This window comes from Takifugu flavidus, chromosome 4 (genome assembly GCF_003711565.1).
Source record: "Takifugu flavidus isolate HTHZ2018 chromosome 4, ASM371156v2, whole genome shotgun sequence".
Lineage (NCBI taxonomy): Eukaryota > Metazoa > Chordata > Actinopteri > Tetraodontiformes > Tetraodontidae > Takifugu > Takifugu flavidus.
Genome location: NC_079523.1, coordinates 11,758,313 through 11,779,485, shown reverse-complemented (window position 1 = coordinate 11,779,485; position 21,173 = coordinate 11,758,313). Strand labels below are relative to the sequence as shown.

The 21,173-nt window shown below is 42.9% G+C and overlaps 1 protein-coding gene and 1 long non-coding RNA gene across 3 annotated transcripts; one reads left to right on the top strand and one right to left on the bottom strand.

Moving 5' to 3' along the window:
- Positions 1–3,300: 3,300 nt before the first annotated feature.
- On the bottom strand, positions 3,301–19,063 carry gdf11 (growth differentiation factor 11). Of its 2 annotated transcripts, none has more exons than XM_057031563.1 (3): positions 18,572–19,063; positions 8,861–9,234; positions 3,301–6,387 (listed from the first exon to the last, which is right to left on the bottom strand). In XM_057031563.1, the coding sequence occupies exons 1-3, from the start codon at positions 18,984–18,986 to the stop codon at positions 6,007–6,009; spliced, it is 1,170 nt and encodes a 389-aa protein (XP_056887543.1). In that variant the 5' UTR covers positions 18,987–19,063; the 3' UTR covers positions 3,301–6,006. The 2 variants fall into 2 exon arrangements, with proteins under 2 accessions (XP_056887543.1, XP_056887544.1); XM_057031564.1 differs by having other exon boundaries at positions 3,301–6,384.
- LOC130524966 (uncharacterized) lies at positions 18,827–21,120 on the top strand. Its single transcript, XR_008950296.1, has 2 exons — positions 18,827–18,964; positions 19,057–21,120. It is a non-coding gene; the product is annotated as an uncharacterized LOC130524966 (long non-coding RNA).
- Positions 21,121–21,173: the final 53 nt, after the last annotated feature.

The window sequence follows — 21,173 nt, the reverse complement described above, 5'->3', positions numbered from 1 at the left end:
CCATCTCCTTGTTATTTAAGACAACACAGTAGCTGCCCAGTTAATGGTGTATACAGTTTAAACGCATGAGCCTACTATGTGCTTCCACAACAGTGGGGGGCAGTATGAGACAGCAGCATAGCTTCAGCGTTATCTGTATATGTGAAGTTGCCATCTTACTCTCATTATATTACATTGTATAACTGAAAAGCAACAAATGTCATGTCTCTGCCTCTCTTTTTATTTAGACTGTTTTACAGTTTTACAGTGTTGCCCAGAGTTGGACACAGGATTCCAAATTCTTATTCACTGTATACATTGCCGTAGCTTCCAGGATTGACGTTATTAGTACGCCATGAACCTGTGGACCATCTGCAAAGATGTCAGAGCAAAGTGGTCATGCTGGTCCCGGACGCCTGTTTGCTGTTAGCGTGAGAGACTCAGTGTCCAGCAGTCCAGTACATCTGGCTACTAAAGTCAACATCGGCTTGTCCAGCAGTGCAATATCAGCATGTCCAACCATCTCAAATTTGTCTACAGCCACAGCGAGAGGCTCAATGACATCAGCGCACCACGACATCAGGATGGCATCCTGTGACACAACGCTCATATGCAGTCACTTAAGAAAGAGGTCAACACATACATTCTAGACCTGCTGGCCAAAACATGGGTCATAAAGGCAAATTCACCTTGTGCTGTTCCAGTGGTGTGTGTACAAAATGGATGGAACATTCAGGCACTGCATGAACCATCATTTCTTCAATTGCAAAACAATCCCCTACAGACACCCCCTCCTATGATTCAAAGACCTGATAAACACACTGAGGGAATACTGGTTCTCTATCATGAACCAGGAGAATGCACATCACCATGGGTACACCCCAGAGGGATCCAAACACCTGACAGTGTTTATCACTCCCTCTATAATGGATCTATCTTCCATTTGGCCTCTCAAGTGGCCATGTTCCAGAGGTGTATGGAGGACCCCTTGAATGCACGATCCCTTATTTGGAGAATGTACTGCGTTATGCAAAATCCTTCCAGGAAAAAGTGGATGGATAAAGTCTGATCCTGATGGCTCACCAATGACATGGCATCAAACCCCAGCTCAGCAAGTGTAAACTATTCAAGAGAGAGGTGCAATATGTTGGGAGACTTCTTTGGGTGAGGATTGATCCCAAGGATCTTGCAGCTGTTCAAGAATTAAGAGAGAGAAATCTAAGCACTGCAGGCAATGTCCGTAAACTTGTGGTCTCATCCTGTTACAGGAGATTTGTGCAAGACTTTGCTAGAATTGAAAAGCTATTACATGACCTCTTACAAGTGAAGTAAAGCCATGCCACATGACTACCACTCAAGACTAGGAAGGGAAGAAGGGGGCCAGTTGTCCTCTAGAGCTTCCATACAGTAGGAACCAGAACACCAAGGGGTCCTTGGTCATCTAAAAAAGAGCTTATTGAGCTCACCTGTGCTAGCCTATTTGAAATTTGACCTGCCATTTGTGTTACACACTGATGTATCAGCAACAGGCCTTATTATAATTATATTCCAGTGTCAGGATAGAAAATTGAGGGCTGTTGCCTATGGGTCAAGAGTTGCTGGAGGGAAGACCTAATATGTTGTTCATAGTTTCTAGACGACCACTTGACAGAATAGGTAGTTGCCTGCACAGAACTATCAAAGGAGACGGTCCCAAAACATGGGATGGTAATTATGTAGCAAAGGAAAAGAATGTGAGATATGTCATGACGTTAAACCTGTTCCAAGGAATAGGGCTGCACAAACCTGGTCCCCGGTCAACCATCAGTCATGAAGACTTCATGAAGGCACAGAGGACATAATCAATGAAGATGTCAGACCTAGGGATTAGTACACCAAACTAACACATCCATTTCAGAAAGGAGCCAGTGGTGCAGTAAAGAGACTGCTTCAAAGAAGGCAATTGGTCTTAACTGAAAAGAACAGGGCCATGGCCCTTAAACATCATGATGAAATGGGCCATGAAGGAATTGAGAGGGTTGATAGCTAGAGACTGATCTACTGGCCCTACATGAAGAAAGAAATTGAAGGATATGGAACCAGGAAGCGTCCACGAACACTACCTGAACAAAAAAGTCACCGCCAAAAAGTCATCAATCTAATATTTTCAACAGTTACCTTTAGCTTTGATTATGATACGCACTCTCCGTGGCGTTGTTTCGATAGGCTTATTAAATGTCAAATTTATCTTGGAATATGCCCATGTCAAGAAAAAAAACATTGATAAAATAACCCAACCTCATTCTTTGGGCATATAAAGATGCTGAACCTGGAGCAGCGCAACAACAGCAACCCAGATCAGAGCACTTAATTTGCACTCATCAATCTGCAACAGGGTAAATTTGGGCTCATCAGACCACCTGACCTTCTTCTATTGCTCCAGAATCCAACTTTTATGCTCCCCAGCAAATTGCAGCCTTTTTTTGATTAGCCTCGCTGATTTGTGTTTTTCTTAAGGCTACTTCTTAACCTAATTTTAGTAGTTTCTGCAGTCTCCTTAGATGTTACCTCTGCTTGATGCATGCCCATGATTTGACCCCTCTCAAACAGACTTGACTATTTTTTTCCTGGAGGGGAGAATTCAGCTCAGTTTATCTAACAATTCTTCTTAATGTTGGCACGGATCATCATGCATGTAGCATAAACATAATAAAAAGACATTAAACTTACACTTTATGACTTGTCTCTTGCCATGGTAGCTCCTTTTTGTAGTAGTTACTGTTTCCAGCACCCTAACTGGCAACTTCTATTCTTGGGAGGAGGGAGGGGATACCACAATCTGCAGTGTTTTGAATGTATGGGAGAACTAATAAATAAGGGCACTTTGAAATGGCAGTTAAAAAATTTTGGTAAATGAACACAAAGCACACATGCAAGTTTTCGTCGGGTTCCATTTGAGGTTGTCATGACCCGTTTTCATCAACGGAGAAAGGAAAGTTTTAAGAATCCCATTTACCTCCTTTTTTTAACCTGTGTTATTGTCTTTCTTTTCTCAGCACCTCTGGTTTCTTATTCCCTCCTTTCATCTGTGTTTATCTAAGTGTGTTTAGACCTTGGATCCACTTTGTGACCTGACCTTCTGCATGCCCGCTGGCCTGATTGCTAATGACCTTCAGCTCGAATAAACCCTGGACTTTCACAACAGCTCAAGTCTACTTTTTGTACATCACTGAAATCACGAGATTTAAATAGATGCATATATTTAAATTTAATGGAAGTTAAAATGTTTCCTGAGGAAATTATATGATTTCTAATCTGTAAAGAGACATTAAATAAACAACATTTTTTATAAGCTAAATAAATGATTTATTGTACAAAAGAAAAATGACAGTAAATAACAAAAGAAAGCAAAAATAACAATCGAACAGTAATTCATATGCACATCCATTAAACTACAAACTTGGGGTGATTTTGTTGGAACTACACAAAGGTTGGAGGAATGAAGGGGTAGCAGGAGGGGAGTGTGAAAACAAATATTAGAAGCGGTGAACCTGTCCAAAACATCATTAATGTCAGCATTTGGGTTGATATTTACATAGATATTTCTTCCTCTCATATATTTATATGAAAACACTCTCACGCATACAGTCACAAAATTCAAGATGCAATTCCTCACCGAGCCGTAGATGTGGGCGCAACTAACCGTTTCTTCTGAGCGCACATTATTAGAGCTGCTACCATCAGTCACTCTGAACCTGAGAGCAAGGGGACCCTGTGGTTTTCATGGACATTTTATCACGTAGGGCGGGTGGGGGTTTCGAGATAAATGTTGCCACAGACTAATTGATGACAAATTTTTTTAAAAAAAAGCAAGGGATTTTAGGAGACTAACGTGAGGTAGACATACTTTAAAATACATTGTAATTAATATTAATAAATAGAAAACTGACCAGTTGAATTACTTCCAACCACTTCCCCCGGGCAAGCTTTTTTCCCTCCCTTTGAAATGTTCTAGCATAATTCCTGCGGTCACAAAGGTTACAGCACATAACATGTGGTCCTCTACTTTGGCTAACGATCCCTGGATACTCCTCCCATACTTACATGGGTGCTTTCACTTAAAATACACACATAGGTACAGTAAAAACATGTCTACGCAAGACAGTCAACACATCGCTTACATCAAAATGGATGCAGTCTCTCTAACGTGGTTCAACGGATCGAAGATGGTGGGCGGGCCTTTTTCCAGTTAAAGCATTCTATAGTCATTGATCCAGACACTTTTATGCACTGATCAGCCAAAGTGGGCAAGGAGGCCTTTCAGGCTGCTGGTAGAGTACGCCCAGTTTCCAAATGTGGATGGGAGTGTGTGAGTGTATGGACAGGCCCCCGCTTCAGACAGAAGTCAGGAATGATGGTGTCAAACAAAAGTGATAACCTCTCTAGTTTATGGTTGATCACCAGAAGCTTTAAGATTTTTTTCTCCTATACTGTACAAACTCTCTTGTGCTCTGTAACGCACAAACAACACTTTACCTCCTCACGCCGTGGACGTCTCATAGTGCAAAATTTATTGTTGGTAAGGTAGAGTGCCCCACAACAGGTCTTTTTTGTACCCCTTTTCTTTAATATATACATATATATCCTTTATATATAATGTAAGAAGGCTCTTCCTTTATCCAACAGCATAGTGCTTTCGTTTACAAAAAAAAAGGAAAAAATGATATCTTTGCTTTGACATCCAGGAGTCAAAGACAGACTTCATCAGACTAATACTACTCAAGCACTAACAATAGTTTCTCCATGGCGATGATGATGTGGTGGGGGGTAGATGCGGGCATTTAGTAACACAAGTATGTTACTAAACTCGTCAGCGCTTGAGTTATATTCTTAGCATTTATATGTTCTGTGGTTGATATTATTGCATCTGTAGCAATATTTATTAGAATTATTGGTTTATGTGTGTTTTTAGCACAGCTGTGAGTAAGTGCGAATTTCTACTCCCGTTTCTAGATTTTTTTTTTCCTTTTATTTCAGGATTCTGGTTATTTTCATGCTCGAGCCTCTTAAGTTACTGTCTGTCTACATGTTTATACATTTAATACAGATCTGGAATGCATTAAGTTGTATTTTTCTAGTTTTTCAGTTAGCAGGGTGTATTCTGCTCCTCCGTCCTTGTCCTGACAGTGCTGAATGACTAAATCTACAGTACATCATGGTTCTCCTCAAGACCTTCATCTGGATTTTAGCGGGACAGCAGAACACTATAGGCTGACCGGCACGAAATCTGCCACAGCTGAGTCAAAATGAGTAACCTCTTGTCTCCCTTTTTCTTTCTTCACTTTTACAAGACTGCAAATAAAAAAGATCAAAGTAGCTTTGAAAGGTTTTGCAGATACTCAAGAATGTCACACCGAGGTGTTATACATTAATAGAGGGTTCAGGTTTGGTTTTGGAGCTCCTCGGCACATCTTCAGAGCACAATTCTGAGACAATTGCAAACAATTTTGGGGAAATTCCCCCGAAACATGTCTTTTCTTGTTGTTGATGGATTGCAAAACACTTGTGTTCATGGCCCCCATGCAAACATTTTGTAGTTTAAAGCTACTGTATTTGAATGTATTCATGATTGGTTCCAAATTGAGGCCTGAAATGGCTTACAATATTGTTATGTGTCCCATATTCGCAATCCACCAATTTCACAAAAGCCATTAAAAAAAGGAAAAAAAAAGTTTAAACACCCCCCACCCCACCCCCCATTCCACATGGACAGCCTCTCAGCGTTATTCATAAAGTACTCTAGTCATATCATTCAGTCCTTATAGATTCAGGTTTCATTTGAAATGCTTTTTTTTTCTTTTGCTCTTTACAGTAAGAATCAAATGAATTACTGGAAAAAAAAAACCCATAGAAATGATTTTGTGGCTGAGCAAGAGAAAAATCTGGTGCCTAGGAGTGGGTTCTGGTACCAAAGGAGAGCTCCATAGGGGGGTTTGGGGTGGTTTGATGCGATGATGGCTGTACATAAGTGTGCGTCTCCCCTGCAGCCTAAGAGCAGCCGCATCGATCTACAACCATCCCCGGGATTTTGCCGTGAATGATCTGTTGCTTGTCATTGAAGTACAGCATGTTAATGGGGGACATCTTTGTCGGGGTACAGCAGGGCCCCGCAGAGCCTCTGGGGTTGGCGTGCTGCACCAGGTGTGTGTGCGGGTATTTCTGCATGAACATGTACTCGCACTGGCCTGAACAGTAGTTGGCTTTGTAGCGTTTGGGCGCAATGATCCAGTCCCAGCCGAAGGCCTCGAAATCCACGGTCAGGGGGTAGCGGCAGCAGCGGGACTCGGTGGAGTGCTCGTCGCAGTCCAGACCGAGGTTCCTCCGTGAACGTTTGGTTGTCTCTAGAACCTTCACCTCCAGGAACGGCTGCTGGAATCAGGGGGGGCAGGAAAAAGAGAAAGAGGTGGTTATAAGAGAACGACAGAAGCAACTAGGCAAGCAACCAAGGTAGAAGCTAAACTGATTAACAAATTTGCATGTAGCCATTTTTGATTTGGACTTTTGGCATATTTATAATTTAATCCAATCCTGGATTATTTCATGACTTATTTTCATGATTTATTTGTTATTGCAGCCTACCACCAGGGGGCAATTGGTTTGTTTCCTGCAGATACAGGTAAGCACATCATTTTTAGGCAAAAGAGGAAGCAGACATTACCTATTAAAGCAAACCTTCAGATTACTGTAATACCCAAGACTAACTGAAGTGTTGTGGTCTAATTTTGCAAGACTAAAACAACAAATGTAGGATTAAGGCTGTCAACAGCATGTGCAGGTGAATAAATGTATGTACCGCTATGTAAATAAAACCATTGGAAGGGTTGAGCCTCTTGACTCTATAGCTCGATACTCTTATGCTGCTACTTCCGAATGGTTTACATTATAATCAACCAATGGTTGTCAGTGAAAACAAAAAGAAATCCTGATAGAACTTGTTAAAATAATACTACAATCGATCATTTCAGCACCAATGTGCAGCTCATGGGACAGAACCTAGGCTCCCTCTTTATGCGTGGCTTAATCCTTGACCCTTAAGGTCATCTGCAGGCTACCATAACCTTGACCTCTGGGCAAAGCAAGCACATCAAATATTTTACCCCATCATGTTTGTTTTACAAAGCCTTTCTCTCTCCGCAGTGATTCCAGCTGGGCCCAGGAACAGGGTTCCCTTTTTTTGTTTGGTTTTGGTTTATTTTTGTGACGCGTTTAAAAGAGGAAATACGCCAAAAGGCTGTTTTGGTGAGGCAGAGAGCAGCACGGGTGAAGCAGAGTTTGACGCTCTCTTCGCTGGTGTTTTGTTTTATTTTGCCACACCGGGCCTGTGTTCTGATCTTTTCTCTTTTTTTGACTTAGAATAATACTGCGCACTGCTGCGTGCTCAGAGGGCAGCGATTTATTGGCCAAGACACCAGAGCTGACCTCCGACTTGTGTTGTGAAAATCTGACCCAAATGACCACTTGGTAAATATTTGGTGTTGCTTCACCGGCCCCACAGAATTCAACGTAGATGTTATACCTAACCATTAGCCGCAGTTACTCTGGGATTATCATCCAGATTCATAACCATCAAAATGTCATCTGCCTAAATTCAACTGTATGAACATTATATTAATTCCTATTTCTGAGAGGACCAGCAGTGGACGTTGCAGTGAGAATTTTGGTTTTGGCAAAGGCTAAACCGAACATTCATGTTTTCTCTGCTCTGTGCTAAATTTAGTGTAGATAAACGCTGTGAATTCACTGATGTGTTGATGAAGGTCAGGAGTACATGAAACACCATCTGGAAAAACTATTCTATATCATTTTGATGTAGCTGCATGTTTAAATATGGATAAAGCCCCTGCAGCAGATATTCCAGCATATAAATGGTGCATGTGCGCTGCACAAGGCTGCATTCATATCTGGAATGCCTAAATCTGACTGATGGTTGTTTTCAAGCCTGCAGCCTTCAAGCGTCAAGATTTACAGCCGATGTCTTTAATCTAACAGGGTGATTATATGTTTGTGTTTGGGGTGAACTCCTGACATGAGCGAGGGGGGGAGCTGATCTTTCTACAGAGTGCCATGCAGTGTCAATGCAGCTCTAAGTAAATATTTATGTTTTACACACGAGTAGCTGCGAGCTGCTTTTGACAAAGTTCACGTCAGCGCTTACTGTTTATACTATTTAATTTATGTTGGTGTTCCGATGTGGTTTTTGCCACTTAGGAGTTAAAGTGTAAATCGTCTCTCTGTGGTGGTTTTTCTGTAGGGTTCCACAGACGGTTTGCTTCACATTCGGCAAACCTCCCGTGAAACGTAACTGGCGGTTGCTAAATTTGAAGTGGAAAACTTTTGTGTTCCAGCAGTTCCAGGTGTGATTGTTGTTGACACAGCTGTCAGAGGCACTACAGATCACCTTCCTTTCTGCTCAGGGTAGGAACCACCAACAACAGGGGACAAAAGAGTCTGTCTACATGCCGATTTAGTTTATGACCGAGACATGGACGCCACAGAATAAGGTTTGTGAACTTGAGGGCATTGTAAACAATACCAGCGTTGTAATATTCAGTTCACTGTCTCATTAACCCTCAGAGAAATGATCTTATTTCAAGGAAGACTGTAAATTGTTGCTTTGGCAAAATCAAGCTGTGATAATATTATAATTAAGCTTTTATGCAATGTTCCTCAAAGGTATTTCAACTTTGAAACAAATGTGACAGAAACATTGAATTTGCAGGACTTGTTTGTAAAATAAAATAATAAAAGTGCCTGTTTGCATTCTCAATGCATTGGAACTAAACCTGCAAGTCTCTGTCAGGGACTACACCCCTGCTGCTGTGACAGGTCTGAGGGTCCTTACCAGTCCCTCCTCCCCAGGTCGCAGCGAGGTAACTGCCAGGTCATTGCCGCTCTCGTCAAAGGCGTTGATGTCGATGCCCCAGTTGGTGTGGGGGTGCTTGAACCAGTTCTGCAAGACGTGCTTAAAGTCAATGCTTTGCCAGTGGCCAACCCTGGAGTTGAGCTCGATCTTGAGGGAGCGGATGCGGATGTGCCTGCTGCCCTGCTCCGTGACTGGCTTCAGCCGCAAGATCTGCAGGTAGACGGTGGAGGTCTGCTGCAGAGGGCGCAGGTACACCCACAGCTGGGCCTTCAGAACCTTGGTGAACATCAGTTTGGGGCTGAACTTGAAGAAGCAGCAGCTGGGCTTGCCATTCACCTGCACCAGAGGCTCCGCTGTGGACAGGAAGACAATTTTACTTAGAGATATTTGTTGTTTTTGAAGTAATCATAGAAAGCAAGAGTAATCAAAGCAGGTTTCATTAAGAATATAGCAAAACAAGTCACTTCCAGCTATATGAAAATTACTTTTGGGTAAATTGTAATACTGTTAGTGAGATTAAAAACTGAATAAATAAAAACCTTAATTGTATTGATGTTTGAACAGATACAGCCTCATCAATGTTTGGCCTTTTAACGATCCGATTACAGTGATCAGATTAAGGGTTAAGGTTTAGGGTTAACCCTAACCCTAACCCTAACCCTAACCCAGGAAAAACTGGAAGAAAACATCTCTTCAAGTGAGTGAAAGCTTTTTCAAAGATATTTCTTCATGCTGGGCGGTGGGGGGGGGGTTGGATGGGGGTGGGGGGGGGGACTATACTTCTGATCTCATAAATTCTCCTTTAGTGCAGAGCTGATTTGGTAATATTAAAGCAATGACTTTTCCCTTTTTTGAGAACCAAGGAGAGTATTTTAGAATGTACCACTGTGACCTGTATCTGATGATTCAGTCATTGCTTTGTTATTTAATCTATCACCACTCATATTTGGACCTTACAGAACAATTCCTGCGTGACTTCCTGAGTTTAGTTTGGTGTTGTCTTCAGGAAAGACATTCAAAAGGATGCAGTTGATTCACTGGCATGAAGAAACCATTTGGAAGATGGACCCAGCAAAAGAGACGACCGCATAAATATGAACCAGCTGTGTTTCAAAAAGAAAAAAAAAGATTGAAAAGCACCCAACTCTCAACGGCATGAAGCCCGTCCGGTGTTGTACGAGCACATTTGTTGGCTTCATCTAGTCAGGTCGCGTTTGTGATTACATTAAGGTTGGACAAACAGATACATTTGCATATTAAAACAAGGATCAGTAAAGGTGGCCAGTGGCCAGATGGTAACCTTAGATTCCCCTGGGTCAGTCATAATAAAACGCTGTGTCCCCACATCACAACCAGCACAATTAAAACATCTCTCTTTTTTTTTTATAGAGGCCGAACTTATTTTCAGCATGTGGATTAAAGGTTATGTCAAGGAACATAAGGCACCTCCTAAAATAGGCAGATTTATTCCTGTCATGATCCCTTCAGCTCTGGTCTTTCTGTGATTTGCACCACATGTCAAATCTGCACACGCTTCATTTACATAGACCCCAATCTGATATAATGACATCCATCCTTTGCATTCACACGTTCATTTCCATGTAAAGGCTTCATTTATTTACGGAAATTTATTCCGCATCTATCTGGCATAATAATGTGCCAACTGGCTACAATAGAATATCCAATCTGCCAATTCTCTGGGAATGTTAAGCAAACAGACATGCTTTTCTCTAGCGCGAATTTAGCAGAGGTGTACTGTTGCAGCTCCATTAAAAAAATAAAAAAATAAATAAAAAACAGCTTAAAAAACTGTATGGAGCTGCCAATCATTGCTAAATCTGAGGTTGCTCAGGCGACCTGAAAATGCTTCCTGGGTCAAAAGGTTATTTGGCACCTCAGTCTAGTTAAGAAATGGGATCAGGGGTCAAAACTGTCAGCCTCTTTACATCTCAGGGGTGCTGGGGAGGGGCTGCCCTAATAGCCAGATTGAGTTTGAAGGTCAAGGTCAACCCTTTGGCGATGGTAATATGTCTTTCTTCACAACATGCCTTTTTTTTAAGTCGCTGAATCTTTGAAAATCTGTGAGACACAACAGCCTCCCATCAGCCATGGCTCATTTTTGTTTTGATTAGGGTGGAGATTGGACAGCCAATACTGAGAGGACACTGTTGTTGTGTTTAACAGTAAAAGTGGGCTGTAATCGAATTACCAGCATGCATTAGGGGGGTTATGATGTACAGATGGACTCTCCGTTGGATGAGTACAGAGCGAAAGTTGAATAAGGGCCAAGTGAGAGACAGACGTGGGCCTTCAGCCTGTGTTTCCATGGACAGTCATTAGTGAGTGTAAATTATACAGTGTCTCACGCTGGACAAACAATATGTCAATGTTCCTGGTTTCTGGGGTCACAGCAATTACCGTGGGTGGTGTTGTGTTTGCTCATCAGCACAAAGTGGCACTGAATGATGCTGCGGTTTGCTTAGGGTTTACTTTTGATTACTCATTTTCCATGTTTGGAATTCTCGAGGAAGGGCCGAGACGCAATCGTTTTTCCTAAATCTCTGTGTTTCAGCCACAAGAAGGAAAAAACACGCCGCAGTGACCGTGCAGGCGTAATGGCGGGGCGAGTTACCCCAGTTACATCCAGTTAAAACCCTGGTTATTAAACACACATGGACAACATATGAGCCACATCATGAGAAACAATGGCTGCATTGATAGGCGCAATCAATTTGCGCCTTTATAGATCCTATAAGTGCAGGAGCGGAGAGCGTCAAACCCTGCTCGCTTAATTACACCTAACGTCTTGACATGGCTTTCCCCAAATGGGCAACGCTGGCTTGTAAAGATCAGACAGGTAGGGGGACTTTTAATCCGGAGCTAACTTTGGTTCTGCTGGTGTAACTCATTATTGATGGGTGACCTTTATTACAGCCACAGCCGGCGTTCTCTTTTTAACGGCTAACTCTCCCGTTAAAAAAGGTCATTGCTTTAACAGTCTTACAGTGAGTTGATGCATTCAGCACCACCTGCTGGGCCTTCACGCGGCCATGCAGAAGAGGGAAATACAGATTAGTCCGTTAATTTCGCTCAGCGTGTCCCGCGTTAAAGTTTTGTAAGTGGGTATTGGACAGAGGCTGGATTATATCAAAGAGGCTTTTGCTTTTCATCCTTATGTTTGAAGCCCACATCATTATTACAGCAGCTTATTTCCCTGCGGTATAATTGCAACATATGCAGTGCATGAGTTTTACTGCCAGCACGTAGCAAGCCTGCAGGTGGGCCCATCAAACATCTGGTGGACTCCTGGGGTACCTGTGTCCCACAGTTAGCCCACAGCTTCCTATAGGGAGACATATAGAATATAAGGGTTTATTCACCATGCCATCTGTCCATTTTAATAACAGCAGCCTGTTTCAAAGTTAAATGCTTTTAATAATACCTGTAATCTTACTGAGGAGGGTGGGAGCACGAGGCTGTTTAACTGTAGAAAACAGATGGAGATTAAAGGTGTAGTTATACAACGAATGGTTAGCACATGTGAGTCTGCTCATAGGTCGGTACAGTGAAATGGCACAATGACCTGTTAAAATCGGCCTTATGATTTTCACATGGAAAGAAACTATAAAGCTGTTCCTGTTTAGATATATATTTTATAGCTGCATTGAAGAATAAAGGTTAAGCATGATGAATCATTCAAAACAGGAGCAAATTTAAGTTCTTTCTCAAAAATGAGCGTCGTAAACATCTGATGCTACAATGGCGTAAAACGGTGGTCACTTATTGTTAATGTACAAATGGATAATGCATGATGGTGTAAACGCAGATAGGGGTTTCATTTGCATATATATCTATATTTTCTTTTTGTAATGGGAAATGCAAATGTGCCATTTTGTGGTGAGTGTGTGTTTGGGAGCCTTCATGTTGAATAAATGTGACTTTGGGGTATCCCCACGCACCTCGGCATATTAATCATCATGACACGTTCACGACCCTTCTAATAAGACAGGGGCCACAGTGCACCCCCTCAAACATCCCATCCCACCCCAGCCGCACTCCCTCTTTGTCTCTTGGGCAGTCCCAAGGGATTGGAGAGGGTGTTGGGGGAGGCCAGGCTCGAGCTGGGGATGGAGAGGGGGGAGCGTGTGTGTGAAGTTGGACCCCCTCATTCAGAAGCCCTCCCTGGGGACCACGGCAGGCACAAGACTCCTATTAGGACTGAGCACAGTAGCCCCCCATGAGCAACAAAAGGCAACCCCTAATGCTGCCTGTTCTAGCCCACTGAACACACACGCACACACGGAGATGGAACTGAACATAAACACACAGCACACACAGCTCCAAACTGCAACCTGCTCATTGTGGGGATGTTTTTTCTTTCTTTCTTTTTTAAACTGTTGACCACGTAAGCAAGAGGGTCGTCCACACGAGAGTTCCCCCAGAACACGGGATGAAAGGAGCCAATGTGCAGCCGACTGCAATAAGGTGGACAGCTGGACAGCAGGAACCATGTTGGGGTGTGTGTATACATGTGTACACGCGCGCGCGCGTGTGTGTGTGTGTGTGCGCATTAGATTCAGAATACAATGCTCTGTTTCTGAAAAGTTTGTGAATGAAGAAAAAGCCGAGGCTTTTTTCCCCTGTATTCATTTACCGGTAATCCAACTCGAGTATCACCCACCCATTGAATCCTACCTAGCAGATGAAAGAGAATGTTGCTTATTTATGCCAAATGGTCAACGCCGGGATGAGCTGTGCTGTAGCGATCAGCGTTACCCTTTCTGAATTTGATCCGAAACGCTCTTGCCTTCTTTTTTTAACTTCCCTTGATCATCTCCTTGGAGGTGCGAATCAGAGTGCTTTGGTTTGTTTACTTCTAATTTGAAGATGAAATCAGTGAAATAGCAAATGTATTTCAGAGTACCATTATGTTTAAAAAAAAGAAGAAAAAAGTCTTTTCATTCATCAAAACATCTATTATTTCTCCATGTGGGGACTTTCAATTCCAGTCCTCAGCTTCCCAACTGATGCAATGCCACCAAACTCTGTGAGGAGTCTCACCCAAGTTCCCCCTTTTGACTCAGGTGTAGTTGCTGTACATCAAGCGTGGCTGCTGCTCCACTGGAGAGCGCTCTGCAGTAGCTTCCACGATGAACATCCTGGCAGGCAGAACTGCAACCACAGGTGATAAATACACTGCGAACTGCTTTCCTCCTGGCAGAAAAGAGCCTAATTAAATTTTCATGCGGATAATTGTGAGGTAATCTGCGGTTAATTGTGCTTCTCTCTCTCTCTCTCTCTCTCTCTCTCTCTCTCTCTCTCTCTCTCTCTCTCTCTCTCTCTCTCTCAACACGGCTCTCTTGTAGGATGGTGCTTTACGCCCATGCAGCAGTTTCACTGCTTAAATGCCTCTTGCGTTTAATGAACTCTGCTATAAATTGAGCAGCTCCTCACACATGACCACACAGAGCCCAAACACATCCACCTACAATAATCCCCTCAATGATCTCCATTTTATCTTCCTGCCCCATCCTCCTCCTCCTCCTCCTCCTCCTCCTCCTCCTCCTCCTCCTCCTCCTCCTCACTTATGTTCCTACACACAGCTTAATTACTGGTGCGAAGTAATTATTTCCTTTATTAGTGGAACGAAACATCTGTTCCAGGTCTTTTTAATTGTACCTATAAAATCCTTCCATGATTTCTGTCCCTTTAGGATAGGCCTGGGCTGCTTAGGTTGCTCCCTGCGGGCTCACTCTTCTCTTCCCTCCGCCCCTTCTTCACACCCGAAGCATGTGCTGAGATGCTAACTCTGTTACATGCAAGAAGACACCTCCGAGCAGGGATCGCTTTCATACAAAGAGGCAATTTTATTCTCATGCAGCCGTGCCTTTTTCGCTTAAAACAATCCAGACTCGCCACTCTTCTTGCAGCATGGAATATTTGGTAGCGCATACATTAAATTCCAAAGCAAGCTATTCCCAAATGCAAAGAGACAAGACCGGCTGCAGGGATGGTACACGGGAGCGTGGGAATAGGGGAAGGAGGCTGGAAGGAGTGAGATTCCCGAGGCCCTGGGGAAATTTTGTCCCAGTATTAATAGACTTCAGACCCTTTGAAATTTTATTACCCATAAAGTTGACAGTGCGTTGAGCAATTTCTGCAGTCCCGCAGACCTTCTTTCTTAAGTTTTTACTTCTTTATAAACAAAGCAGCCGTGGCCCCAGCATCCAAACAATTCCAACCGCAAAGTTTATTTTCTGGACTCAACTGATGCTAGCAAGTACACAGAGGGAACAGGTGTCATCGTCAAACTGAGACCTCCGTGAAATAAATAAATCTATAAAAACCTCACATAGTCATCAACTTCCAGCAAACACTAGTCAGTAAGTTGCAGTCCGACTGCTGCTGCTCTGTCCTTTTAGCGCTCTCCCTCTTAATTTTTATGGTTCCTGCACCTTCAGGAAATGACCCTTTTATAGGGTCAACACTATAAAAGACTTGTTTTTTTGTGGGAGTGGTTAGTAGATGAGTGTGTGAGCGGGTGTGTGTGTGTGTGTGTGTGTGTGTGTGGTGGGGGATAAGTGTTCAAGTTACTACCGGTTCGTCTTCTCCGCCGAAGAAAGAGACCCGATGAGGTTAATAGTCTCCTTTTCCAATATATCACATAGCTGTGAACTCTGTGACCCTTTTTGTCAACAGGAGAACTTTTCTCTGGAGTGTGTGTGTGACTGTGTGAGTGTGTGTATGTGTGCGTAGGTGTGTGAGCATCCTCAAAAGTGTCTACGCAAGCGCGCACATGCAGGAATATCTATAGGTTTGTGTGCATCTGCGTAGTTGTTCGGATTTTATGTGCCCGGGAGTTGTGTAAGCGTGTACTTGAACTGAATGTGCCTCGTCTTAACGAGATTACGTAATAATACCAGTATAGCACTTTTTGGCCTACACACAATCATGACAGCAGGAAACACGAGGAGAAAAATGGTTCAACCAGCAATAGTAGCTGAGTTGCTGCTAGTGTTTGAATTTGATCATCGTGTCAGGTTTCTCTCTGTTCTCTGCTGGTAAACACCATTTTCGTGGCCATGCTTACAGGGCAGGTGCCAAAATGCCCTTTATTAGATGCACAGTACAACAGGTGATGTAGGTGATTGGTTTGAGGTTTACCACAGCCAGAACAGCACAAAAAAGGGAGGAGTAGGCTGGTGACAAGCCGTGCCCTAAATGTCTTAAAAATAGGTGACAAATAGGGAAAATAGTGAGGTCAAATCCTCACCGGCCCGCGGCTAAAACAAACTGAATTCCAAACTGCACTTTGCACGAAAGCTAATGCACCACCACGACGCATAAATCAATCAGTGCACATGCAGTTTAGCTGATATGCTAATGCAAACAGATTGGGTAACAGTCAAGTGTTTCTGGCTCATTCTGGAAAATGACCCTGATAACCTGCTAAACTGTGTCATGTTCTATGCATGAACAGCCTGCAGAGCGCAGATCTGCACACCCTACTGTACAGAGGGAGATGTTTCAGTGCCGCATTATGATATAAATAGCTGTACTTTGCCATGAAATTTCATAGTAATTAGAAGCCAGGAAGCATGGACCCTCTCAACCCCCACTGCGGCACCCACGTACCTTGAGCGAATACTAAGAAGCAACCCTGGCACGGGTCCAGTTCAGTATGTACTGTGTGAACCCACATGGCCCATCAAAGGCAGCGTGCACAACCATGAATGGATGATTGGGATCGAGGTGAGCAGGGAATAGTGTTTGAAGTCCTCCTTCTATCAGAGAGACAGAAAAAGGCACTTTTAATCCTGTGGGATCACTAAGGTGCCAAAGGCAAAAAGAGATGCACTCATTCTCCTTCTTCTCTCACCTCTTCCATAAGGACTGAAAGAAAAGGAGGGGGAAAATGAGGAGAGAGGAGTCTAATGGGGAGGAAAATGGGGGTGGATGAAGAAAGAACTACAACTGATGTAAAAAAGTGGATAACACGACAGACTCATCACCGGGGCCGTTCCTCAGCTCCCAGAGCCACTGGGAGCATGCGGCTATGCAGCACTGCGAATGTTGACATCGTGCTGTTTTGTGCATGTGAGAGTGTGACAATGCAAATGAGGCGGAAGCAAATCTTCATGACTACCTTCTGAGGACCGCGCGTGTGTGTGTTTAATCACCGACAGTATTTACAGATGGCGATGACTAATCTACGCAGAGAACCACAAGCAAGTCACTATAGAAACCTTTGTGTGCGCATGCGCGTGAGTGAGTGTGTGTGTGTGTGGTGTGTGTGTGTGTGTGTGTGTGTGTGTGTGTGTGAGTGAGTGAGTGATAAAGTAAAACCCGAGAAAGCTGCTGCGTGCTACAATCAGTGAAAGGCATTACAATGCTGTTGACTGTCACATAAAGTTAAATGGTTTACAATTACATATGAAATTCTTTATGACTCGTCCTTATGCCACTAGTGAGAGAGATAGATAGATAGATAGATAGATAGATAGATAGATAGATAGATAGATAGATAGATAGATAGATAGATAGATAGATAGATAGATAGATAGATAGATAGATAGATAGATAGATAGATAGATAGATAGATAGATAGATAGATAGATAGACAGATAGTTGGGTGTAACACTAAGCACAAAAGCAGTCAAAAGGAAACATTATTTGCAGTGTTCTGCCCGCCTTGTGCAGAATATATTACATGTGTAAATGTTGTTGAACCCCTCGATTCGCCAGGAAAAGGTCACACACTCCCCTCGACCCTGAGTGATTCTCTGTCTTTGTGTACTCGTGGTGAAGGGGAGGAAAAAAAAAAAAAAAAAAAACGAGCTGCACCCATAAACTTCGCATTTAAAAGGCAAGTGTGGCCAAGGGGGGGGGTGCTCGGCATGAGGGGAACAATAGCAGCTTTTTGGACACACTTTTTCTCACTGCGATGAACAGCAGGGAAACCGGTAGAGGCTCCTATAAAAGACCGATAGAGCACAGCTGCCAGGGTTCAGCAGTAATTTTATAAAATGTCTCCGAGGGGCCTGCCTGCACTTTATCTGGATTTATGGGAAAGTATGAGATGGAGAGAAAATTGTTAGGGGGCCATCATTAAGGGGGCGCTTGTAACACAAGTATTTGGGCCTTTTTATTGAAAAATAAACACGGCCTAAAGGATTGCGATGCGACTCCCGATCAAGTGGAGCAGTTTCAGGGAATAGCAGACTTAACATTATGAGGCCGTCTTGCATTTGTAATCCGAAGCAAACACACGAATAAAAGAAGAAAATGTAAATATCAACGGCAGGTGGACAGAGGAGTCCAGCCGCTTGATACCATGTCACCCCCCTCCTCATCATCACCATCATGAAAACAAGTTCAAGGGACCATATTGGATCTGTCCCTTTCAGGGTTCAGGAGCCATTATGCTGATTATTATTGATCTGGCTCATGTGATTTCTTGTCTATATGACATCTGTGGCCAACAGTTGACAGACACTGGGGTAAACATGTCAGCCCCCTGTAGCTACCAAGAGTAGACCCCCTGCATCTTAACAGAATAAGTTGAGACAGTGATTTTAATGAGCCCCACTCATCGCACCGATCAAGCATGACGCCGGAGCCATTTCCCCCCGCAATGAGGCGCACGGCGCATCTGGAGAGAGTTTGGTTAGGTTGTAAACTATAACTCACGCTCCGAGGCCATGGTGATCACAGACTCCGTGGTGGCGTGGTACTCATCCTCCTCCATAAACTCATCTTGGGACCACGCGTCTCCTTGGAAGTCGTGATGATCCAGGAGCTGCTGCAGAGGAGGCGCTTTGGGCAGCAGTTGATTGACCACTTCCCGGCTGATATTGGGCGCCTGCTTCAGGCGCAGCTTGCTCAGGATCTGGGACTTGATAGTCTCCAGTCTTAGCACTTTGCTCTGCTCCCTCCAAACACAGGCGGAGCACTCGTGGGAACCAGCATCCTCGTCCAGCAGGGACAACCCGGAATCCGTGGGCGTCTCGCTGGCAGAGGGCAGCAGCACATTGGGCTCATCGCTCCCCGACTGACCCAGGGAAATGAGCACCGTCAAGCACAGTAAGAAGTTGTAACTCGGCATAATGATGCGTAAACACCAGAGAATGCAACTTTTTTGTTTCTTTTTCCCCTTCTTGTCTTTTCCTGTTAAGCTCGTTATATTCCTCGGATGTGCGTCGCTCCTTGCTTTATCCCACGAACGGCAGGAATCAGCGCGTCTAATCCAACACGGTCACCTCCCGAAGTTGCGTTAGTGGCTCAATTTTCAGGGAAAAACAAACAAAAAAAAGGTCCAGTGATTCACGTACGGATTCTGTTGTTTGAAAGTTGAGTTACTTGTCTGCTGGATGCATTGTTCGCCCACTTGTAGTAATAATGACAGATCGGGGTGTCTTCTGTGCAATTTAGTCCATGGAGGTGTGCGGATGTTCAGAAGTGTTACTGAAAAATGTGCAAGAGCGGTCAAAAAGGGGGCTCTTTATATATCTCAGCTGCCCGGTGTCGTAATCCATCTCCATTGGCTAGGATTGCAACAAAAGGCTTTTAGGTCTGTCACCAAGTCAAGAGAGACAGCGCAAAGGGAGGGTGCGCGCACTGTCATAAGGGTAGAAGCGTTTTTACAGTGCACGATTCTCATTAATAATGACGATTACGTAAACTGACTTAGACGTTTGTTACAAATGCCTTTGTAATGTGGTCATTGAAAACGGCTTCATGGCGTTTCCCCTGGTCCCTTCACGAGATAATCTCCACAAATGGACATCATAAACAAGAAATTGACAAGGCTCACGTGTACGCCAGAAAGCTTAAAGTTACATAAGCTTCAACGTAAAATAAAGAAATAAATATTTTTTTATGGTTTTTTTTTTTTTTTTAGAAATCAGGGGCAAATTGAGCAACAAAGTCATTTGGGGAAAAGGTTAATTATGTCTCATATTCAGTCTTAATCCTCGACAGGATTAGAGTTGCATGGCGAATTGTGGATTTATAGGTAATAAAGCTCTTTAATTGTGGTTTGTTTATTTGTTTTACCACGCATAAATCATTACATTTGTAGAATGCTACATATTTACGCACGCATATTAGGTCAGTAATTATGCGTGTACTTTTGTGTCACATCTGAAAGTAAAAAAAACAAACAAACACACAAATGCAACTACTTACAGACATATGAGCTTAGAAAAGTTGAGATATTTCTTAGAGAGACTTCGACTCGAAGAAACAATGAGTTACCTGCAGTCGGTCACCGGCTCTATAGCGTCATCTCCTGGACCGAAACACATTTGCGGCTGCAAAGGAGCCCCGCTTGCTGCGTAATTGCGCACAGGGCGCGCAGTGGAGTCCGCGCTCTATGGTTTTAATGACGAAAAGATTAAAATGAAACGTTTTGGGGGTTGATTAAAATCACTTTGTGGCTTGAAATTAAAGTTAATTTTTATGGGAACGTGAAACTTGTAAATTTCCCATTGATAATAGACATATATTTGTGGAGATTATCCTGTGAGGGATTACTCAAACACCATCTGCTGTATTCTTTGATCTGTAAAATGTGATTTATTTATTTTTTTAAATCGACAATGGAGTCAATCAACAGGGTTTTTAACTTGATGGATTCAACTACATACAGTATATTACTTTTTTGCAGAAAAGAATGGTAAACATGTAAGTCTTAACCACTGAACTGACGCTTGACCTTTAATGATGAGCTTTATGAACCCTTTAGTTTATTTTTAGTTTTATGTAATGTGTTTCCACGTTGATATATTAATCCCAATAAAAAATTACAATGCGGACTAATTTAAAACACACTATTTTACATCTTACATGTTACAAACAGCTGAAAGGATATTATAATATATATGTAATGCGTTTAAACTCGGCTTGTGTTTCTACAACTAACCTCACGTTCCATCTCTATCTGTAGCACCCATTTTATACGTATTTATAGAAAGACTATAATGGAAAGTCAATTTAGTTTCCATCTTAATGAACATTGAATTTAAGAGGTCAATCACACCTGTTGTATGAAGTCATTACTGTCATAGCTGTTGATTATAATAATTCTGGGAGTGTTGAAGGCTGCGTCATTCCACCTGTTAAGTTGTCGCAATTCGTTATTTATTTCTTATTTCCATCCGCTGCTAAATCGCAACATTCTCCGGGAAACAACATGAGAAGTGTTAAATAGAATAAAAACGCCCGAATGTTAAATTAAACCCTGGTGTGCTTTTCAATTTAGAATCGTCAGATTTTATTTTTCTGTGTATGT

Excerpts from the sequence above, each read along its gene's own strand:
- gdf11 (XM_057031563.1), bottom strand. The coding sequence starts at position 18,986 with ATGCCGAGTTACAACTTCTTACTGTGCTTGACGGTGCTCATTTCCCTG. Across the intron at positions 9,235-18,571 it reads GATCACCATGGCCTCGGAGC|CGGAGCCTCTGGTGCAGGTG; the intron begins GTGAGTTATAGT and ends TCCTGTCCACAG. Across the intron at positions 6,388-8,860 it reads GACCTGGGGAGGAGGGACTG|CAGCCGTTCCTGGAGGTGAA; the intron begins GTAAGGACCCTC and ends CCCTGATTCCAG.